The sequence below is a fragment of the Perca fluviatilis genome, chromosome 19, assembly GCF_010015445.1.
Source record: "Perca fluviatilis chromosome 19, GENO_Pfluv_1.0, whole genome shotgun sequence".
Classification (NCBI taxonomy): domain Eukaryota; kingdom Metazoa; phylum Chordata; class Actinopteri; order Perciformes; family Percidae; genus Perca; species Perca fluviatilis.
Window position 1 is genome coordinate 17,357,724 of NC_053130.1, and position 20,452 is coordinate 17,378,175.

The 20,452-nt window shown below is 41.9% G+C and overlaps 2 protein-coding genes across 5 annotated transcripts in view; one reads left to right on the forward strand and one right to left on the reverse strand.

Annotated features, from left to right (window-relative positions):
- Positions 1–132: 132 nt before the first annotated feature.
- si:ch211-198a12.6 (uncharacterized protein LOC563253 homolog) lies at positions 133–6,504 on the forward strand. 4 transcript variants are annotated; one of them, XM_039783355.1, is made up of 2 exons: positions 133–318; positions 2,940–6,504. In XM_039783355.1, exon 2 carries the CDS (start codon positions 3,063–3,065, stop codon positions 4,713–4,715), a length of 1,653 nt encoding a protein of 550 aa, XP_039639289.1. In that variant the 5' UTR covers positions 133–318; positions 2,940–3,062; the 3' UTR covers positions 4,716–6,504. The 4 variants fall into 4 exon arrangements, with proteins under 4 accessions (XP_039639289.1, XP_039639292.1, XP_039639291.1 ...); XM_039783358.1 differs by lacking the exon at positions 133–318 and adding an exon at positions 928–1,050; XM_039783357.1 differs by lacking the exon at positions 133–318 and adding an exon at positions 1,068–1,182.
- Positions 6,505–8,961: 2,457 nt separating this feature from the next.
- The window catches only part of stox1 (storkhead box 1), a 20,791-nt gene continuing 9,300 nt past the window's right edge, over positions 8,962–20,452 (reverse strand). Inside the window, exons 2-4 of the mRNA XM_039783360.1 lie at positions 13,038–13,190; positions 10,228–12,922; positions 8,962–9,545 (exon numbers count right to left, since the gene is read on the reverse strand). Coding sequence (XP_039639294.1) covers positions 9,392–9,545; positions 10,228–12,922; positions 13,038–13,190 — 3,002 coding nt within the window. The 3' untranslated portion in view covers positions 8,962–9,391. The remainder of the gene's footprint in view (positions 9,546–10,227; positions 12,923–13,037; positions 13,191–20,452) is intronic.

Below are 20,452 nucleotides of genomic sequence, written 5' to 3' on the forward strand. Positions count from 1 at the left end.
ATTAAGTCTATAGGGAATACTAAAGTGTTTCTGTGTGATCTCCTGTCTGTCTCCGAGGCTGTAGGGGGTGATAGTGGTCTCCTTGCTGTATGAAAATGACAATGATTGCTTTCGCTAAAGTGCGTCGATAGTCCAACGTTGGCGCCAGATGAGCTGTGGCGCCAGCTACACACAGGCAGGCAGAGAGAGAGAGAGGAAGACACAGCAGTTTGACCAGCCTAACAACAGCTTGCAAGACCGTCTCAACTCAGAGTTTGAAGCATATAAACGATTCTCTTTTTCTCTCTCTTCAGAAATCAAAAAGTAAAAGGACATAAGGTGGGTGTGCATGCAAGTATTCGTACATTTAAAACTGATTATTCATCGTTTAAATGCAACTTAATGTTACTCTATCATGAATAGTAGCAGCGTTAAGGCAGAGTGGAGTCTCTGTATAACTGACTATAACGTTAATCGTAGTTATTTATTATGGTAGTCAACGTGTGGGTTGTTTATTTTATGTCTCCTGCTATAATAGTAACGTTACCGAACTTTGTAATGGAAAAATACAGGCCTTGGCTCGCTCTGGTTGTTACATTTCGTCCTGTTGGAAAAGCAGACAAACACAGGGACCTAGCTAACGTTACTGGTATGATAAACTATTTCAGATTTGAATTTCATCCAGGTTATTTTTTAGACCCGTTCGTTGTAGAATCGGCCCAGCCACCTTTCTTGGCTCAACGTCCAGTTTATCTTTGCATGCGAAACCAGACATAACATGGTCGGATGGGCGGTTAAGCAAAGCTTCCGCTGCGATGTTTTACAATCTACAGGCAAGTACTAGACTGGATAGCAGCATTTAGCCGTGCTAGCAAACTGGATTAGCTAGCTGCCTTGTTAGCTTGGAATCATGGCTACGTAGCCAGCACGCTAATAGTGTCTCGGCTGGATAGCTGCTAACATCAGCAAGGCCGCCATTGAAGAAGTCGTGGTGCGGTTAGTCGGGTGCTGCCGCATTAGAGGAGGGCTCTAGGTTCATTGCCAAGATCCATCGTGCCCTCTTAAGCAGCAGTATGTTTACATGATCGTTTTCTATTGAGTTAGTTTTTTAAACCGCTGTGGGATTTGTGTCCTGCACGGATTCTTATGCAAGCAAAAGGCGTCCTTTCCCGGGCTTTTCGCGCAGCATTCATCGCCCTCACGGTTAGCCATCTTTGTTTCAGTTAGCCAACTCCTGGTTGGAATTACGATGTGGCTCTTAGCTTGCTACCTTACTTACCATTAGCCTACGACGTCGTATTTCGCTGCTACTACGTGTTACAAAGTATCTCCACATTGGCATAGGTGTGTTTGGCTAAACGGTGTGTGTTTTTGAGTTACTCTTGAGATCGCTTCGGGGGCAGCTCTTAATTCAATATGTTATGAAGGGCGGAAGCTAACTCTGCTAGCTAACTAGCAAGCGGCAGCCATCTTAGGCGAGCATGTAATCTTGGCTAGCTGAAAGTGCTGGTGTGGCACAACAAGATGGCCTGATAATACTCGCACAAGGAGAATTTCCGCGTCGCTAGTTGTGTCGTAAATAGCAACAAATTACCCAATTCGACATTTTAATGTAAGTATTTCACTGTTCTTAGGGTCTCTACTACATTTACTCGCGTGTTGCTTTTGCTAAGAAGCTAGTTAGCTGGCTAAATTGCGAACACATTAGCAGCTAACACAATGCTGTCTTGTCGTTAACCAGTCCCCCCTCGACCATAGCCAGCTAACTAGCGGCTATTTGTAGCTGTTATTGAAGGCTAGCAACCAACTGTTCAATGTTTAATAACAAAGCATTGTTATTTAAATGCCTCTACACCTTAACTTGTATTTATTAATCATGTATAGCGAACTGCAGAGATGATCGAAATCTGCATGCCGGTAAGGTTTTGGTTTGCGGATTAAGTTAGAATTGGAAGCTTGATCATGATGTGGTCCACTTTGATTTTATCAATTGTGTTAGCAAGTGAAGCTCGTCTTGAGCGCTAACTTGGCTAGCAAATTGATCACTTAGCTTGCTAGTATCGTTAGTAATGCAAACTTGGATCAAACGTGCAGTTATAGAAAATGCATATAATCAACCAGCCTAAGCATCGCTCATTTTAATTCAATCATTACGTTTTCTAGGCATTGTGCAGTAAACCCTGGGCTGTTATATATCAAATACATTTAGGCCAATAGATGTACAGTAGTACAGAGTAGCTAACTGCTCATTTAATATTAAGGGCTTCTCTTTGTCACACTTGTGATCACCTATTATTTACAATAATGCACCACCAGCCCTTGTCTTTGCTGTTGCCACCAACTAAATGCTATTTTGTGTTGGCGGAGCTAGTGCAAACCAGCTGTACTCTCAACTATTTAAATTAATATCTGATCAGATGATGACTTAATATTGGCTATACATCTCCCATCAAGCTTGTCTTTCAGAAAGGCTGGCTATTAATTAAATATTGGGTTTGTTGTCCCTTCCATAATTATGTCAAGACTCCAAACTGATATGTGTTGAGTCACAATTTTGCCAAAAACACCATCATTGTGGTCTTTTCTGTACCCAGACTATAGTTTTTGTAGCAGAGAAACAATTTAACACTTAATACTCAATTTGGACTTTTCTCATGTAACTGAGATACATCTTGTAATAATTGGCTATTTAGATATTTATGTGGTGATTGTGGCAATGTTAAGTTGGAATATCTTGCTTTCCCCTGTGCATAGATGCAACACAGTTGGGTTCTTATGATACAATTTCATCATGTGAAATTAGGATGATCACTTTTTGTACTGTTAACAAATACCAGAGCAAAAATATAATTTTCAGGAATCACTCTGCAAACGACAAAGTGGGAGACTGGCAGGCAAAGACATAACTGGACTAGTAAATGAAGGCATTGTAGTTATTTCTTTTTCTTCCTCTTTTGCAGGTCTGCTCACTGACTAGAGCACCAGCGCGGCACTGACCAAAACAAAGATCTATATCCCCCCGTTTCCTTCTTGTGTCCCCGTCCGGCAAGAAAACGGAGGTCGTGGGGCTGGAGTGTGTTCTCATGGCCGAGTCAGAGACTGAATGTGACACGCCCGGCCTTGACACACTTGGGTCGGAGTGTGTCATAGCCCACAGTCATGTCGACCTTCACTATGGAGCAGAAACTGAGATCATGACAGAAGAAAAGCGTGGATTAGAGCTGGAGATCCACGGCTCAGACTTAAAGATCCAGGGACTGGGGACAGACCTCGGAGCTGTAGCCTGTGTGGATGCAATTGTAGCAGAGACAGACCATGATTATATCAAGGTGGAACATGGTGAGATGCATTGTTTCACAGGAGCAGAAATCAAGACATCAGGAAACGAGACTCTGCTGGGAGAGGTGCTGCTTAAGACAGAAAGCGAGCATGTAGTGAAAGTGGAGTCTGACCATGGTGGGGAGTTGACAGTGGAGTCTGAAAATGGTGTAATCATACATGAAGCCCATGGCCTGCAGTGCAACGAGTGCGGGGAGATTTTTGGCAGCATAGCCGATCTTCACCAACACTTTGAGATCCATAAAGACCTCAACCCTTACATCTGTGTCCACTGTGGTGAGAGCTTTGCTGTGGAAGCCAGCCTCAAACAGCACATGAAGATTCACATGAAAGAAAAGCCCTATGTACCCCCTGGAGTTGAGATAATGGGCAAAGATGTTATTGATGCCTTCAGCCTCAAGTCTCATCAGATGATTCATTTGCCAGACAAGCCTCACAGATGCTCCGAGTGCGGTAAGAGCTTTGCAGCTGCGATTACCCTGCGAGAACACATGAAGATGCATTCAGAGGACAAGCCCTACAAGTGCACCCAGTGTAGGAAGAGCTTTGTCCGCAGAAGGCATCTGAAAAAGCATCAGGAGGTCCATGCACGTGAGAAGCCATATACCTGTGGCCAGTGTGGCAAAGGCTTCGCCACAACTTCCAACCTGAAGCAGCACCAGAAGACCCACGCTGCAGTGGTTCTCGGAGACAAACCCCACCGTTGCGCACAATGTGGAAAGTGTTTTGCGGCTGCCGCCACTCTGAGAGAGCACCAGAGGATCCACTCGGGTGAGAAGCCGTACAAATGCAACATGTGCAGGAAGAGTTTTGTCCGCAAACGCCATCTGAAGAAGCACCAGCAAGTCCATGCTGGAGGAAAGCCCTACACCTGCAGACATTGCAACAAGGGCTTCAATCACTCCTCTTCTCTCTCTCGCCACCACAAGACCCACCTGCAGAATCCAGTGTTTTCACCACCTCAGCCTGGGAAAACCTTGTCCTACGGCACTCCCCCAAAGCAGAGGGTGCACCAGCAGGGAGACAAGCCCTACATGTGCCACCACTGTGATAAGGGCTTCAATCATTCCTCTTCCCTGTCCCGGCACCAAAGAGTCCACTCCGAGGGAAAGAGTTACACCTGCGCTCACTGTGGCAAAAGATTCAATCACTCCTCCTCCCTTGCAAGGCATCAAAGAGTTCACTTGGAGAATAAACAACAGCAGCAGCCACAACCACCACAGCCGCAACCGCAGCAGTACAGCGCCATCCCCACAGGGAAGGGTTTCCCTAACAACGCCTTCCCAAAACAGCACATCCTGTCTGTTGAAAAACCATACAGGTGCTCCCAGTGTGGAAAAGGCTTTAACCATTCATCTTCCCTCTCCAGACATCATAGGATCCATGTAGACCAGTGAGCACCTTTTCCTACCCTCAAATGCTGTCCCATGCGAGTGAAAAACACCCCTGCTCCCCATGGTTTCTGTTCTACCAATGGTTCCATCATTGCCATCACCACGCCACAACAAATATCAGGCCAACTTCTATAGATAATTGGTCAGGTCAGCACATTGCTACGTTGAAGTGGAGCAGATGAGATGATGACAAATGTCCTTTTGAACAAGCCTTCAAAAGGAGGGAGGACAGTGAACCTATAATTCAGAGCTGAACCCAGGACTTTGTGCTCAGTATGAAGAGGGTATAATAGATTGTGAAGGAGCCTCCATCTTGTTTGTGATTGTGCTTCACTTGCTCCATGACCTCTTTTGAACACTTTTAAAATAAAAAAAAAATGTGATTTGGTGATCTAAAAAAATGTTACCTGGGGAAAACATGCTTTGCCCTGTGGTTGTCTTTTTGATAGAAATTGAGTTTATGTACCTTCAGGTGGGCACATGCGCTTTTCAGCTGCAACTTTATCCAAGGCTACCAACACATTTGGTGAACAAGAACTTGTTCTCACTCAATTTAAATAGTTATTTCTTTTTCACCCACATAACACATGTGAAGCAAACATCAACAATTTAATGTAAATACTTATTGATTTTCTTTTATATATATGTATAGGTGACTAGTGTGCTGTTCCAAAAGATTACATTTTTGATAGTAAGGTCCACTTTGTCTCCACCTTTTTTCCTTTTTATGACTTTAATTTGTTTTAAGTGTTGGAGATAAACATGTTGCAGGTGTTCTCATGCAACTTGTTGAATTTGGGCTCCATCAGACATGAGCCATCTTGTATATTTATAAGGTTGTTTTCTTGTAAGTCTATGATGGGTTAGCACAGCTGCATCAACTGTACAGAGAGCAATACTGGCTGACACCCTGATTCTATTATAACATGCAATTTAGCCATTAGGAAATGCATAATAGAAAATAAAAAACCTACTGGGTAGCATATTACAACATGACCTGTGTCCTAATTATTTTCTGTGCAGATTCCTCTGTACCCCATGCACCAAATGTACATGAAATGAACATCACGCTTTGTTTATTGCTTTGGAGACTAATTAGGTTACCTGTGTATAGAATATTGGTAACTTTAACTTGGGCCGCAAACTATCAAAATTTGATCTAAAAAAAAAAAGTGTGTATACTAAAAGACTACACGAGAATCTCACTTTTACAAGACAAACGATTTTTCCGAATTCCAATGGATTGCGCTCTATTTACTGTTCTGTGTAAAATATCTTTTACAAACTGATGTATTTTTTTAGATATGGCTTGGTTATATGAAAGGGAATGAGAGATATACAGTTTTTATGGGAGTGAACATTACAGTGAGCAATATTTTTCTTTTCCTTTTTTTTGGGGATAACAATTGTGCTTCAAACTGTAGCATAGGTTTCTTCCTTGTGTTAGATAGGTGCCTTATTGCATGCTATGTAGAAATGTATGCTGACCTGTTATTTGACAAAAAAAAGTTAGGGTTTTCAGGAGTCTTTTGTTCTTACTCATACTAACTTACCCTACATTTTAATTTGATGTCACTGATACCTATTGCTTTTTGTTTTGCTTTCATGTGTATTACAATGTGTTTACACTGTTACAACCATATTGTCTTTATTTTTCCCCTTTCATTTTTGTCAATGTAGAGAGAAAAATTGTAAATGATCCATATAGGCTTCTCTTAAGGGCAAATCCTGTAACACCTCTACCCAATTTCTGAGTGGCACATATATGGATAAATAAAGGTTGTTGACTCTCTTGTGGCGTTCAATCAGTGGAGTATGGTTTTGAAATGGGAGATGCATTTAATCTTGCAGCTAAATAAATGTTTAACTGGTGCAAAATGGTGACACTTGGTGAAATTTTAACTTCTGCTAGTTTAATTTCCACCATTAAGACATTTTTTTTACTGACTAAGCAATGAAACTCATTACTCTCGTCCATGCACTTCCTAACTGTATCCACACGGTGTCACTCAACCATCTCAAATGTTTGAACATAACTGGTTTTGAAAGACCAACACCCGTTATATCGATTCAACAGGGAAACTCCATGGGGGGGCAGGCTCTAGAGTTTTTTATATATATATATATTTTATAGGGCTTTTATAAACTCTTAAACTGGAATCTCACTAATACTGAACCGGTCGGAGCAGCCAAGTTAAAAGTGTAACTTGATCCATGTCTGGAAAGCTCTTGGGAATGGCCTGTGAACTGTGTAAAAACATCATGTCTGGAAACTACCCACTTTCCCCACACTCACCTAGACTATGCCGGTTTACATTCCTTCACAGCTGGAGGTCAGACTTCATATGCCTTCTGAGGTAGACGCACACGATTGGGATCCGTTGTCACTGTAACCTTCAGAAATAAGAGCTTATCAGCCTTCTGAGTGCAAGACGATGTCTGGTTTACATCACTGATATTTACACTAGAGATAGCACTTAAATGTGTTTTTTTAAGCTGATGCAAGTGTCCAGGGATATCCCTCCAACAGATAAAGTATATTAAATTGATGTTCTTTGCTCAAACAGTTCCTAAACGGGGTAAGCTTTACAAATGTCTTTTTTAAATGAAATCTGGCAGTTCTATTAAGTGATATAAAACATCAACTTAAAACATATATGCTTTGGATAAAAGAATCATTTGGACAACAACAATATTGCTTTCTGAAGTTTATATTGATAATTAATCTACGGTGGCCTTGAGAGCTCATCGCACTGCAAATTAAGAAAATATGCAAATCGAGAAACATTCATCAAACATCAAACAGGTGCAGGAATGGAATACAGAATGATAAATATAACCGGTTGCTTATTATATGAGGTAGGTGGATATGACAATATACTGTATAGTGTATGATTGACAGATATTTACATGTTTACAGTTAGCATTTAACACAAAAATATTTATATATATATATATATATATATATATATAATTATATATAATTTACCTAAAAAGTGGATACTTGGTTTTACAGGGTTATTGCACAGGGATTGTTCCTGACAATATGGACTGGTGCATCAGTTTCCTTTGTGTTGTGAGCTTTTGCAGCGCTTTGTCTAAATGCTACTCATGTTTTTGTCAAATTGGTGAAGATGTTAATTAATTTGCTTGTGTTTCTATTTGCATTTGTTTTCTTATTTTGCAGTGCATTGAGCTCTCAGGCAACTGTATAAATCTCCAATTTTTTTACTTACAGTTTTTCTTGATTGCTTTGACCTGCTTAAGGAAACTGGGATCCACTCGGTTTTTATCATCACTGTCTCAGCAGAGCAGAAGACACCTCTTGCAAATGTGTTAACCCTTTCTCAATGGATTGGCACATTTCCCCCACCCTTTTGCAGAACAGTTAACACAGATGTCATTCAAGCGGTCCAAACTCCAATGTTTTAGCTATGGTAACCAAACAGAAGCCATCTGTTCCTAACTATTAGAAACTACCTACATCAGTATGAAATCACTGAAGCACCTGTTTGACACTCCTTCACACAAATCTTCAACTAGCAATCAGTGTACAGGGTTAGGCCATGTGGCCCCATCTTCAAGACAGAAGAGACTGAGTATCAATAGTGGCTATTTCTTATACTCTACAGTAATAGATGTTTATACTTTACTGTAATAGATTTTATTTTGGTTTGCATGTATTTTGTGTAACATTTACAGTATTTCAGTTTTCAGCCACAGTTTGAAAATCAGAATCAATACAATTTGCATCAAAGCATTTCTGATTCTGGATCCAATTCTTTGCAAGAAGGCAAATTTGACAACAAATGGCACTGGCATGAAAGCTACGTACAGTAATAGGCTACAATGACAAGCAATGGTGCACTGATTCGCACTGTATTTTGTTGTCCAGTGCTGTATTTTGTATTTTGTTGTCCACTGTGTAATGGTTGATTGGAAGAGCTCATACACTTGTTTGCAAGTTGTGTTGTTTGAAGGCAAAATTTGCTTTTGTTGCATATTTTAAATGTTTTGGCACGGTTAGAGCCTTTTGCAAACAAAATGTGTCATTTTGACCATGAGTGCCACTGTTTCTGCCTGTGTGTTAACTGTTTTGAAAATGTGGAGTTTGAGTTGACTGCTGCATCAAAGCAATCAAGAAAAACTGTAACAGCACTGTCATTGCAGGTAGGCCTACTCATCTCCTGCTGAATGGTAAATGTTGTTTATAGGGAGCAATAATACGACCACAAAGACACCTTGGTTGACGTACATTTTATTTATGTTAATTGCTACATGACGAGAGAAAAAAAGGAAACACTATGAGATATTATTGCTGCTATGACATTTTAACTACAACTGTACATTTATCACAAAAGATTCTGTCAATACACCATGCATAACAGCACACACACAGTGAATGAATAAATCATAACACATTACCAGCTAGCAAATTATTTACAAAAAGAAATATATGTATATACATATTTTTACATCTGTACACAGACCCCTGTTTTAATAGGTATCAATATGTGGAGGAAGGCAACAAAGTGCTAACCTTCCTTTTTAGTTACATTTCTGACCTAGCAGTTGCATAGAACTGGAGAGTATAGCACTTGTTTTGGCCTTTACATACTGATCTACGTGAAGAGATCTGTCAGCTCGCACACAAAGCTTCTGCAGGGGACTCAGGCCTGCTATACGTTCATAACAGGAGTTAGCTGTAGCAGTGAGCTCTGTGGTCGAATGGCACTGCTCTTTGAATGCAGTTTCTCCAAATTTTGTAAAAAGCCTCTTCTCTTAAGTCCCTCCAGAATGACAGTGTTGCTGGAAGCCAGACTGACACGGGTCCTGTAGGGAGAAGAAGGGGGGCATGGGATCATATCTTCTATGAATATGCCATTTGAACAAGGTGATGTGTTTGTACACCCCATCTGTCCACCCACATACCCGGGTGCACAGCGAGTTCAATGTCAGAAAAGAAGTCTTTTCTTCCTATTTGATTATAACATGATAATTTAAGTGCTGCACAGCAATTACACATAATTATCAAAATGACTCCCTCCTGTCCAAATACTGGATGCATAATTGGTCACAAGGTGTTTGTTCAGCTTACTTTAAAGGAAAAAACAGAAACTGGGAGTAAGGCCAACCACTGACATGTAACCCAGAGGTTAACTAACATCAGAGTGTTTATTTTGCCTGTCTCTAAAGCTCCTCCAGAATGTAGTGGGATAGAGTATGGTATGGGCTCACAGTCGGAGAGATAAGACCTGAGCTTAATGTGTGAAAACTAGCCTACTGGCCTGAAGAGAATGTGCATCTGGGCTAAGGGATTAGGAGGATTTCCCTACTGGCTGTGGACATTTGTTTCTCTTTATAAAACCTTTTCAGTCTGTGTTAGCTGTCTAACTTTCAGCAGGTTCAATGGCTTCTAAAAAAATAGCCCTGGTCACAAGGTAAGCTAAAATGAAATGGATATCAGAGTTTCTTATTACAGCTAATATGAACAACTATAAAGAGAGGCACTCACCGAGGAGAATCTATACCGCTGTCTCCTGTGATGCTCTGGTTCTCTCCCATTTCTACCGCTTCCCCAATCTCTGCCCTTCGGACTCCACTGGGCATGCTCAGAACAGCTCTATGGGTCTGAGGAACACCCGTCTCATTGCACTCATCCTCCTGCACTTCCTCCACCTCCGCTGCCCAGTGAGCAGATTCACCGTCGCCCTCATCAGCTGACTTACGGATAGTCTCTGTGTCTGATTCTACCTCACTGGTCTGGCAGTAGTCAAAGATGCTACTGTCTGCAATTTCAGATGGTTCCAGACAATCCAAATCATGGTTGACCTCATGTCGTCTGTCCCCCTGGATCAATGTGTCTTGTCTGGGGCTGGATTCACTTTGGGCCCCTGGTAATCGTGTCCTCTGATGGTGATGGTGGCGTCTCCAGCTGGTCTCTCCAGAGCTGGTGGAGCTGAGGGAAGCGTCCCTCTTGGTTGCTGGGGGAATGGGATCTTTGAAAGTCTTGTCCCTTGAATCTTGTATTGAGGCAACTTTTGGTTGTTGAAAGTTGGAATTATAATAGTGACGGTGGGGTCCCTGATATTGCAAATCAGGTTCATGGTTATGGTAAACCAACTGGTTATGGTAGTCCGCTATACCTATTTGGTACGCATTTTCATCATCAATATTCTCCTCTTCAATCAGACACAAGGAGCTGCAGGCATCCTCATCCTCCTGCTCCTCTGCTCTCTGATAGAGCCTATAGTCATCTTCTATAAAGCCATCAGTGTCTGTAATTGAGGGAGGGCTGTCCACTATCAGTTCTGGCCTTTCTCCCTGGCTCATGGTCCTTTGCACTCTACTACTGATAGTGACAGGTCTTATCTCCCGTAGTTCCTGGGTGGCTGTAGTTTCACAGGCTTGCTGGTGTGGAGAGAGCTCTAGCCTCTGAATATCATCCCTTTGTGGGTTGGACAGTCTGAGGGAGTGTTTCCGCTGTAAAGAGGGCTCGGGCCAGGGCAGAGTTAGGTCGTGAGTGTGGTTTACAACAAGCTCATAGGGATGGGTAGGGAGAATCGCATTAGTATTAGAGTATTGTTTGTTAGAAAGGCTGTCATCTATAGTTTGGCTGTGGTCTGGTACACCATTGTATTCTGCCTCCCGAAAATGACCATTTTTGCCTTCTCTCTCCCAGCTCTCCTTGTTGTTTCCCTCCCTCTGATGTCGGAATTTGTCGTCTATCCTAAGCGTACTGCTCTGTGGGTAGGCTGAGTTGTAGTCCAGTGGCAGCTCTCTGTTGATCTTTATGTCTGCTTGAAGCAGATGATCGGCATTAAGGTCATGGACACAGTCGTACCTGTCCTCAGATGTAGGGGATTTTCCCGCATGCTCTCCATCTGCTGCGATCACTTTGGCCCGATGGGGGTCCCACGATTTGGAGCGGTGACTTGTTCGATCCTTCCTCCCTGGCCCCAAAGCCTTGCCGTCTTTTACCTCTCGTCTTCTATGTTCTTTGTTGATGGTGGCAGGAATAATGGGCTCAGCTTCTTTGATTGGATGCGTCTGGAAAGGGTTTTCAATGCGTTTCTTATAAAGAGATTTCCCCTCAACAGCTCCACCTTCTTCCACTTGATCTGGGTCATCAACAGGGATTTCCATTCTGAGCCGAGCAGGGATCAAATCCTCCCCCTCTGGATATTCATCCGCACATATGAGATCCTTACTCTTAACCCTCTCCTTCTGCCTTTCCTTCTGCTTCTCTCTGGAGGAATGGGCCCTCCTCTTGCTGCGTGAGGCCTTTTGAGTAGATCTTTTCCCTGCCTTAGAGGAGTGATGATGCCTGGGTTTTGAGAATGCTAGGATCTCAGTAGACATTCCCTTGTTTACTCCCTTCTCGTCTTTATCCAGACCCCTGTCCAACACTCTGTCCACCCCCCTCTCCCTTCTCTCCTCTAGCTTCTTCATTAAGACCGTGTGGCGTGTCAAATTGTCCACAGTCAGTTCAGGGTTTATGCGTTTGATGATGGCATGCTCCAGGTCACGGGGTAAGTTGTTCAGATCCTCCTCGTCTCTTACTGGCCACTCCTCGGGAGGGAACTGGGCTGAAAATGATGCATACTCCTTCTTTGGCTTCTCTTTTTTACCTCCATTCCTCCGAAACAAACTGAGACCAAACTTCCTCCCTGGTTTGTTGTCTTTTTCTTTGCGGCCAGTGGCGTTAGTAGTGGCTGTAGTTTTACTGATCTCACTTGCCTGACAATCTGCCGCTGTGGAGGTGGATTGATGCTGCACTGTGGGTTTGTGATCTAACGGTCTGGGCCACTTCAAGCTTTTGCCTGTACATTCACTTATGGAAAAAGAAACAGACTGCTGGTCTGGGACAGTGGAGGGAGGGACGGGGGCTGTTACAGTAGTGGAGGCGATATTAGTGGATGTTTGGAGAGAACTAAAGCAGCTGCAAGACTTGCAGTGTGCCACAGGCAGCGTTTGAGGGCTATCAACACATGTGTCGTTGCTCAACAGGTAAGTAATGGGAGGAGGTGAGGGAGGGTCATCTGCTGAACCAGAAGCCCACCAGTTCTTCTCTCGGACCATGGTGTTTGTGATGAAATAAGTCTGAGGTGTGACGATAAAGTAGCCCTCGCCTGTATGGTAAATTTTGCGCTCCTTGATCAGAGCGCCTAGAGCATTGTAGAGGATGTCCTGAGTGGGGATGGTTATCCCTAAGACAGAACGAGAAAAGAGTCTTAAGGAAAAAAAGATAAACAAGGGTACACATTGTGTCTGGTTTAACAGTGCACATCTACACTTTTGCTGAGGCAATATTTTATGGATTACCTGGGTGGGCTTTGCTCATGTAATTGATAAGTGCATCCTGGTTGACGGTGATTTGAGAGGAGTTCATATGTGAGATGACTGAGCACAGCACCTCAGCCAAGGGAATGAACTGGGACTGGGGGACAGGGGACATCTGCACCGGGGACAAGTCACCTGAAACACACACACACACACACACACACACACACACACACACACACACACACACACACACACACACACACACACACACACACACACACACACACACCACACACACACACACACACACACACACACACACACACACACACACACACACACACACACACACACACACACAAGCAAATTATTGAGTGAAACAGGTGGGCCTGCTGCAGTACACACACACAAACACACCTGGGTTAGAGAGGTCTCTCTCTGACTTGTGCTGCCAGTGAAAACAACTCAAAGTACTAAAGTTGACATTCCTCTCCTAACCACCTTCTAAATCATGACCAATGTGGTCTATGTATGTGAGTTATATGAACCATGCCTGACTGGTTTTGAAATTCCATCAGTACTAGGACAGACCACAAAATTCCAATACTCCCACAGAAATGACCACAGGTCTGCCTGCTGGGCAGATCAAATATCCTGCCCCCCATATCATACGGCCCTACACGGCTATGAGGTCTCTTAGACAAACATGTTACCAAAAGTGAGAGAGACTAGAAAAAAGACAGTCTTGGAAACATTTGTCTTATAGTTATAAAAATAGTATGAAACTCATTCTGTATATGAATGTGAACCCATCAAAATACCACCAATCTGCACGACTCTGCAGACTGAGAGTGTTCTTCTGACATTCAAACTGTGGGAGCCTAGCAGAAGCCACAAGACTTTCAAATCATAAAACTAAGCTGCTTTGAAAGACAACCAGACATTTTAGAAAACAATCAATTCAGAATCAAAAACAATCAGCAGAGTTTCACACATGGAGAGATGTAACTGAAGCAACATGGAGTGGTTAAGTTCCTTCAGGCGAATGTTTTTGTTTGTTTTTGTGCGAAAGCCTATGCTGAAGAGAGCAAAAGAAGATAGGAGTACCATAAAGACTCTTGCACACCCCGTTAATGGGATAGGACATCAAAACTGAACAGTGACTTTGACACAGTTGTATCTAAATAATTGGTTATAATTAATAACATGAAAGTCTCTAATTGTCTGATTATGGTATTTATCATGTTCAGAGACAAGAGGGATGTGTATAGTTTTTCTTTATTAAACTGTTATTTTTCACTACAAGTGACAACTGACTTCTCCAGTTCAACCAGAATTCCTGAAAGGAAAGAAGCAAAATATCTAATAACAATGTTACACCCAGAAAATGGAAAACAGAGAAATGTTTGCTTAGCTCCTGCAGCCTTTATGAAACCGTTTTTTGCTCATTATGATTTAAAATATTGACACAAAAGTCTGTGCACCGGTTATGGGGAGAGACGCCATTACTAGCCTGCAAAAACTGAAAGGTTGTGTTTAGGCATAATATTAGAAATGTTTATTGTCAGATATAAGCCTTTAGGTGGTTCGTTTTAGTTCAACTGTTTGTGTTTAGATTAAGATTAGATGTGGTTGAGGTTATGGTTAGGATACAAATTTGAATGGGGGTTTTGTTGCTGTGCATACAGTGGGATTCCCAAGAATGCATTACGAACCCCTAAACCATAATATAAAAATGGAAACAGAGAAATGTTTGCTTAGCTCCTGCAGCCTTTATGAAACCGTTTTTTGCTTTTACAAAGCTCATTATGATTTAAAATACTGACTACAAAAGTCTGCATTTCTGACTAATTCTCCACAAAAATATACTCCTATACAGAACTCAAATAGTGATGTTTACTAATAAGAAGTGAGCTTAGTGAAAGCACTCAAACAAAATATGCTGATTAATGATTAGCATCTGGGTTACACAAACTCCCATCATAGAGCAGAAAGGCACAGGACTGGACAATTGGTTTTAGTTAATCAGCTACACCTCATTAAAGTAAAGAGCATAATGGGTGAAAGAAGGGAGAGATAAAACGGAGCACAAAAAGTGCTCAGTGATCTACCTGCTGTATTTTATTTACTATCAACAGTAACCAATAACATTTGAGTGCAAGCTTGAGTGTAAAAATGCCACATTCCACTATATAACAAGTTGGAGCTTCAACTTGTTTTTGTTATTGAGACATTTTCCCCATGTGATTTCAACTTTCCAGTTGTGCTGAACACTTTGTGTATAAATGTGTAAATCATGCTTAAACATGTGGCGCGTGTGACTGTGAGTGATTCTCCCATCAACCCCTGGGCATTCAATGAAAACACTGCCAAGCTCACACTTGATGTAAACTAAACATTTACCACCCTCGCACTTGAACCACTTATGTCCAAGGCAGGGGAAATAAACAACTAATCAAATATCTGCCACGGTAAAGCATGACATAACACACACACACACACACACACACACACACACACGTACCAAACACATACACCACTTTTTTGGTGATACACACATGGATTATTACGACCAATCGAGCGCCACAGACAGTGTTGCCGGATTTGACTAACAAGAAAGTTGCCCAATCAGAGCCTAAAACCTGCATAATAATAGACCGAATAATAATTTGAATAGGAAAAAGAGGTTCTAGTTGTAATAAACTAAAATTACATTTGGTTTTGGCGGTCATCAGTTATCAGTTATTGCATGTCAAGCTGAGCCTATTCAACTGACAATCACAGTACAACTAATTAGAGGAGAGGAGGGGCAGATTTAGCCTAACTTTTGTTAGGTGAAAACCATAAATGGTATAAAAAGTAGCCAAAATTTAAAAAACCTGCCCAATTAAAAAAAAAGTAGCCCAAATAGTTTAGGAAACTGCCCAATCTGGCAACACTGACCAGAGAGCAACTTTTTCCTCACTGAAATTAACTAATCAAACTGCTACTCATTCTGGGTTTTACTAAAGTAGAAAATGTTTTATCCTCAGTAAGGAATTGTCAAGCAAAGTCAGTAAAAAAACAATTATCGGCACAGTGAGCTCACTTAAGGCTCATAAGTCTCACAGATGGGGGTCTTTCTTTGTAAAACTGATCCTATGGCACACGGTGGGATTGTAAAAGACACGCTGTCTGCCTTCTGCTTCGACAGAAGACGTTAATCTGACTAAACCTCAGAGCGGATATCTCAATAGCAGTCTCCCTGGGCAGTGAATTAGTGCTGCTACTCATTGTTGTTAACTTTTTACAGGAATGTCTCGCAGGATGTCCACATAGCAACCACTTATAACCACCGACAACAGTCAAAAGGTCAGCAAGGATATGATAGGGTCAGAGGAGGGGGAGGCACATAATTAATCACAAGGAATCAATAAAGTAATGGGGAATCATTATCTCTTTAAAATGACTTCCCAGATCTCTTTGCACAGAGGAAGTGAGTGTTATCCTGTCCAAAAGCAGGATATCCTGTCGGACACCTGCTGACATGATTTATACTCTTCAGAGAGTTAAAAACAGAAATACGTTCAAGCAGCACTCACTAAACAATTCAACAGAAAAGTGAGACTGACAATGTAGGTGTGTACAGACACCTACAGCAGTTTATTTGTGTGAAATAGCTAGAATATAAGAATGGGCTGGGCAGAGGATTGAGTCTAACATTAGCAGGCGTGGCCGTCGGGGAGGTTCACTGTTGTAACCGTCTTCTCTCCGGGGGGAACAGACCTCTGTGTTCCTGTAATCTAAGACCAGGCCACCGACATTACACTCATTGTCATACACAGCATGAATACCCTGCTGGGTGCCATGGCAACTGAACCCTGTGCCACAACGAAGAGGGAGGGAAGCTCAGAAGTCAAACAGGAGACGAGACTTGTGTTAAGGCAAGGAGCAGCAGTTTAATATAACTCCTTAAAAAGGTGCATTTCACCAATTTTACATGTCAAAGTATGCACATCTGTAATGGTTAGTACTGTGGAATGAGCTACCTCCACAGGTCAAATTGGCCCTGACCCTTGAATCTTTTAAATCCTGTCTTAAAACTCACTTGTATTCCCCAGCATGAGAACTGTGTGGTCTTATGTTGTTTTATGTGTTCTATGTGTTTTCTATGTATTTTTATGTTCTTGTTCAGCACTTTGTAAACCTTTGTTTTTGAAATGTGCTATATAAATAAAATGGATTGGATTGGAGTACTACTCAGCCTGTGAAAACAGTTAGTATAATGTCTTCGGAGCTTGTCAAGTCTGAGAAAATAACCCTGATGATGTCACCATGATGTCATCAGGGTTATCTCACCTTCAAATTTATAACAAAAAGCCTGACTCAAAAACTGGAGGTGCAGAGTTTGATAGATGGATTTACCAGGCAGGGAAGGTCTAAAGCTGCCCGTGTGCTTCATCAGAGCTGCTTGTCGGATGGTGGAATAGCTTCTGAAACCCCCTTCCCCCACATCTTCTGATGTCAGAGGAAGGGGCAGGGGGGTGGGGGCTGTGTCCGAACATTTTTGTAACTTTCCGAAACCGGCATTCAGTCCTGCTTCACGCCTAATTGGCCGTTCGGAACAACTTAACACTTTTGATTTCTCAGGTACTCGGACGACACGTCAAATGAAATAGTTATTTTCATGCAAAAACCGACTCCAATGAAAGACCAGTGTTTTTGGAGCTTGACCTATACTTAGGACTAAAAGTCAGGATATCTCAGCCTCTGCTGCACACGTTTCTTGCATGTCCCCAAATGTTATGATGTGCAATACTAAACTGCTGGAGTAAAGCAATGCCTTGTGCCCCACCATCACAGACATAAAGATGCAGAGAGGGAAACAATTTAGGCATAGAAGATATTTTCCTTTCTGGGCTGTTTCATTTGATTTATTAATGAATTGGAGTATAAATAATCCCATACGTCATTCCATGATCTCCAAAATTGTATCAAGAGTATCTCAGTGAGAACCACTGGCATAATACATACTTTATATGCACATTATGTTAAAATAAAGTGACAAACCTCACAATAAGCTTTCTGCTCCATGCAGAATGAAAAACATGGATTTCTTCCCATGTCATACATTTTCTATGTGAGAATAAGTTTCTGCCTGGGGGATAAAAAGGAAAAATGCCTGAAGTTAACTGCTTGATTGTGGAAATGACTGACAGAGACCTTCTCTCTTCTATCCCCACTGAGATCTTTTTGGCTGCTGACACTGATCAATGCCACATGTATTCACATGGCTGTGTTGTTAGCTGGCCACATGAGTCCCATTTCATATGTGATTGCATTACCTCCAGTCTCTTGGAAGAAAATACTAACACACCACAGCATACAGTACGTGCTGTCGACCTTCCATGAGCCGCTACCTGCTGCTCTGAATGGGAACAAACTTCCATGCATCTACAGATTTTGACAGACAGGATTTAAACTATATTCATGCCTTGATAGGCGGCCCAAAGCAAGAAAGAAGGTTGCACAACTTGTGACTGAATGTTGTCCTTGACCTTTCAACCTTCATGCTGTCACAGGTAAAAATCTAACTGAAACATCAGGCTTGTTGCCACAATCCCTCACTCCATGGCCTCTCTGGAAACACACACTCACAAACACACACCATCTTATCTCATCCTGGTATCGTCTTATCTTCAGGCTCCAGTAAGCAAACAGGTTAATCTTCTCTCTCCCTCATTAAGGACACACTGCATGGCATTCAACATGAACTTGAGGCCTGCACAAACTGCAAAATCCCCGTCTCCCATCGACTGAGACCTACTGAAGAACACGCTTCAGTGAAGCTACAGTCTACAGTCTCTGGTGAGAATAATGTCAAACATTCATAAAGTCAGATTTAGTGTCATGGGAAGAGATGCAAACTGTAATTTATGTTGTGACTGCCTTCCAGTCCCACAACCATGTCCCTTTGTTTTGGGTTTCTTGGTCTAACAGGCCTCCGTGACCCCGCCCTTTCCCTTCTTATGTGTGTGTGTGTGTGTGTGTGTGTGTGTGTGTGTGTGTGCATCGCATTTTTTAGAAAGTGCTTTACGAGTCTGTGTCTTTCACTCCTGTAGAACAAACAGATGTGGGCGTTGCTGTTAAATGGCCCAATAAACTGAGTGAAAAGACCCCTTCAGAGAGCAATCACAGCCCGAATGTCCGGACAACCAAACCTCGCCCAGTCTAACAACACTGCCCTTTCCTGTCCTTCCACTCAGAAAGCACTTGGAGAAACACTGTATGGCCATAAACATTACATTCAAAATGTTTGCAATAAATATCTATGGTACTGTATAATTAATGGATGACGTTCCTGTGTTTAGTTAAAATGTTAAAAAAAACATGTCTGCCAACGTCCCACTTTAAAACCCATCAATAACCAGTAAACTGGAAAGATTAAGCCACTAATCATTTTACAGCTTTATTGATCGATTCACAACAATAAAACTAGCATTGAAACAACATTAAGGCATAAGGTAAATATTTAATCTGAGCCACTGACGGTTCAGTATCTGAAAGTACCTGTGTTTAAATATTAAGCGTTGAAGTGGGAGGAGATGAGTAAAGTCTGGACTGTGCCCTCTTTGTAGTCACAGAGTTTGAGAAAATGTCGTTGTTGCCAGGTTAACTCAGATTAACTAGATACAGTCTGGAGAACCTTCTACATTATTTAATCTAATTTAGGCCCATTATCAGGATATGAACGCTGACTTTTGAAAGATACATCTATAGCAAACAGTGCTCATTATTCTGTAGAGGAACAGATAAGATGTAAAGTCCAAACACCATGACTAAAGAGAATGTATGAGCCAAAACTTTGAGCACTGAGGAGAAATAGGGGCAGGCTTTGTGTTGATTCACATTACCATAGAAACCTTTACTGTGGCAGCAACCTGCCACATGCAATACAAGGCTAAAGAAAAAGAAGAACCAGCAGCAGAAGTATAATATGGGTATCTATAATCCAGCAAGAGCCTTGAGAATCACTTTGCCAAACCAACCCTTTGACATGTAACATATGTTGGCAAGAAAGCATAAACTTCTCAAATTGACATTCACAGAACTTAAAACATTTATGCTAACATAGTTGGTCACCACAGGTCTTGGCTGAAAATATCTGCAGCTGTAATGCCATTAAATAATATTCTTACCATCTGATTCACAGTAAGAACTATTTGAACAGCAGCTCATGTCATAACAAATAAATGACCTGGTACTGAACCAGTGTGCAAAAACCCTGTTTTTATGTTTGTGTGCAATAAGAAATACACCTGAGCAGGTGTTTAACGGAAAACCAGTAACAATGTGAAGGTAGACAGGCCTGTATTTTAAAGCACAGCCCAAAGTGCTCTGTGTAACATGATGCCAACACATGGTAGTGCTAGGAGACAGTATTTAAAGCACATCTCTTTATTTTCTTTATGGGT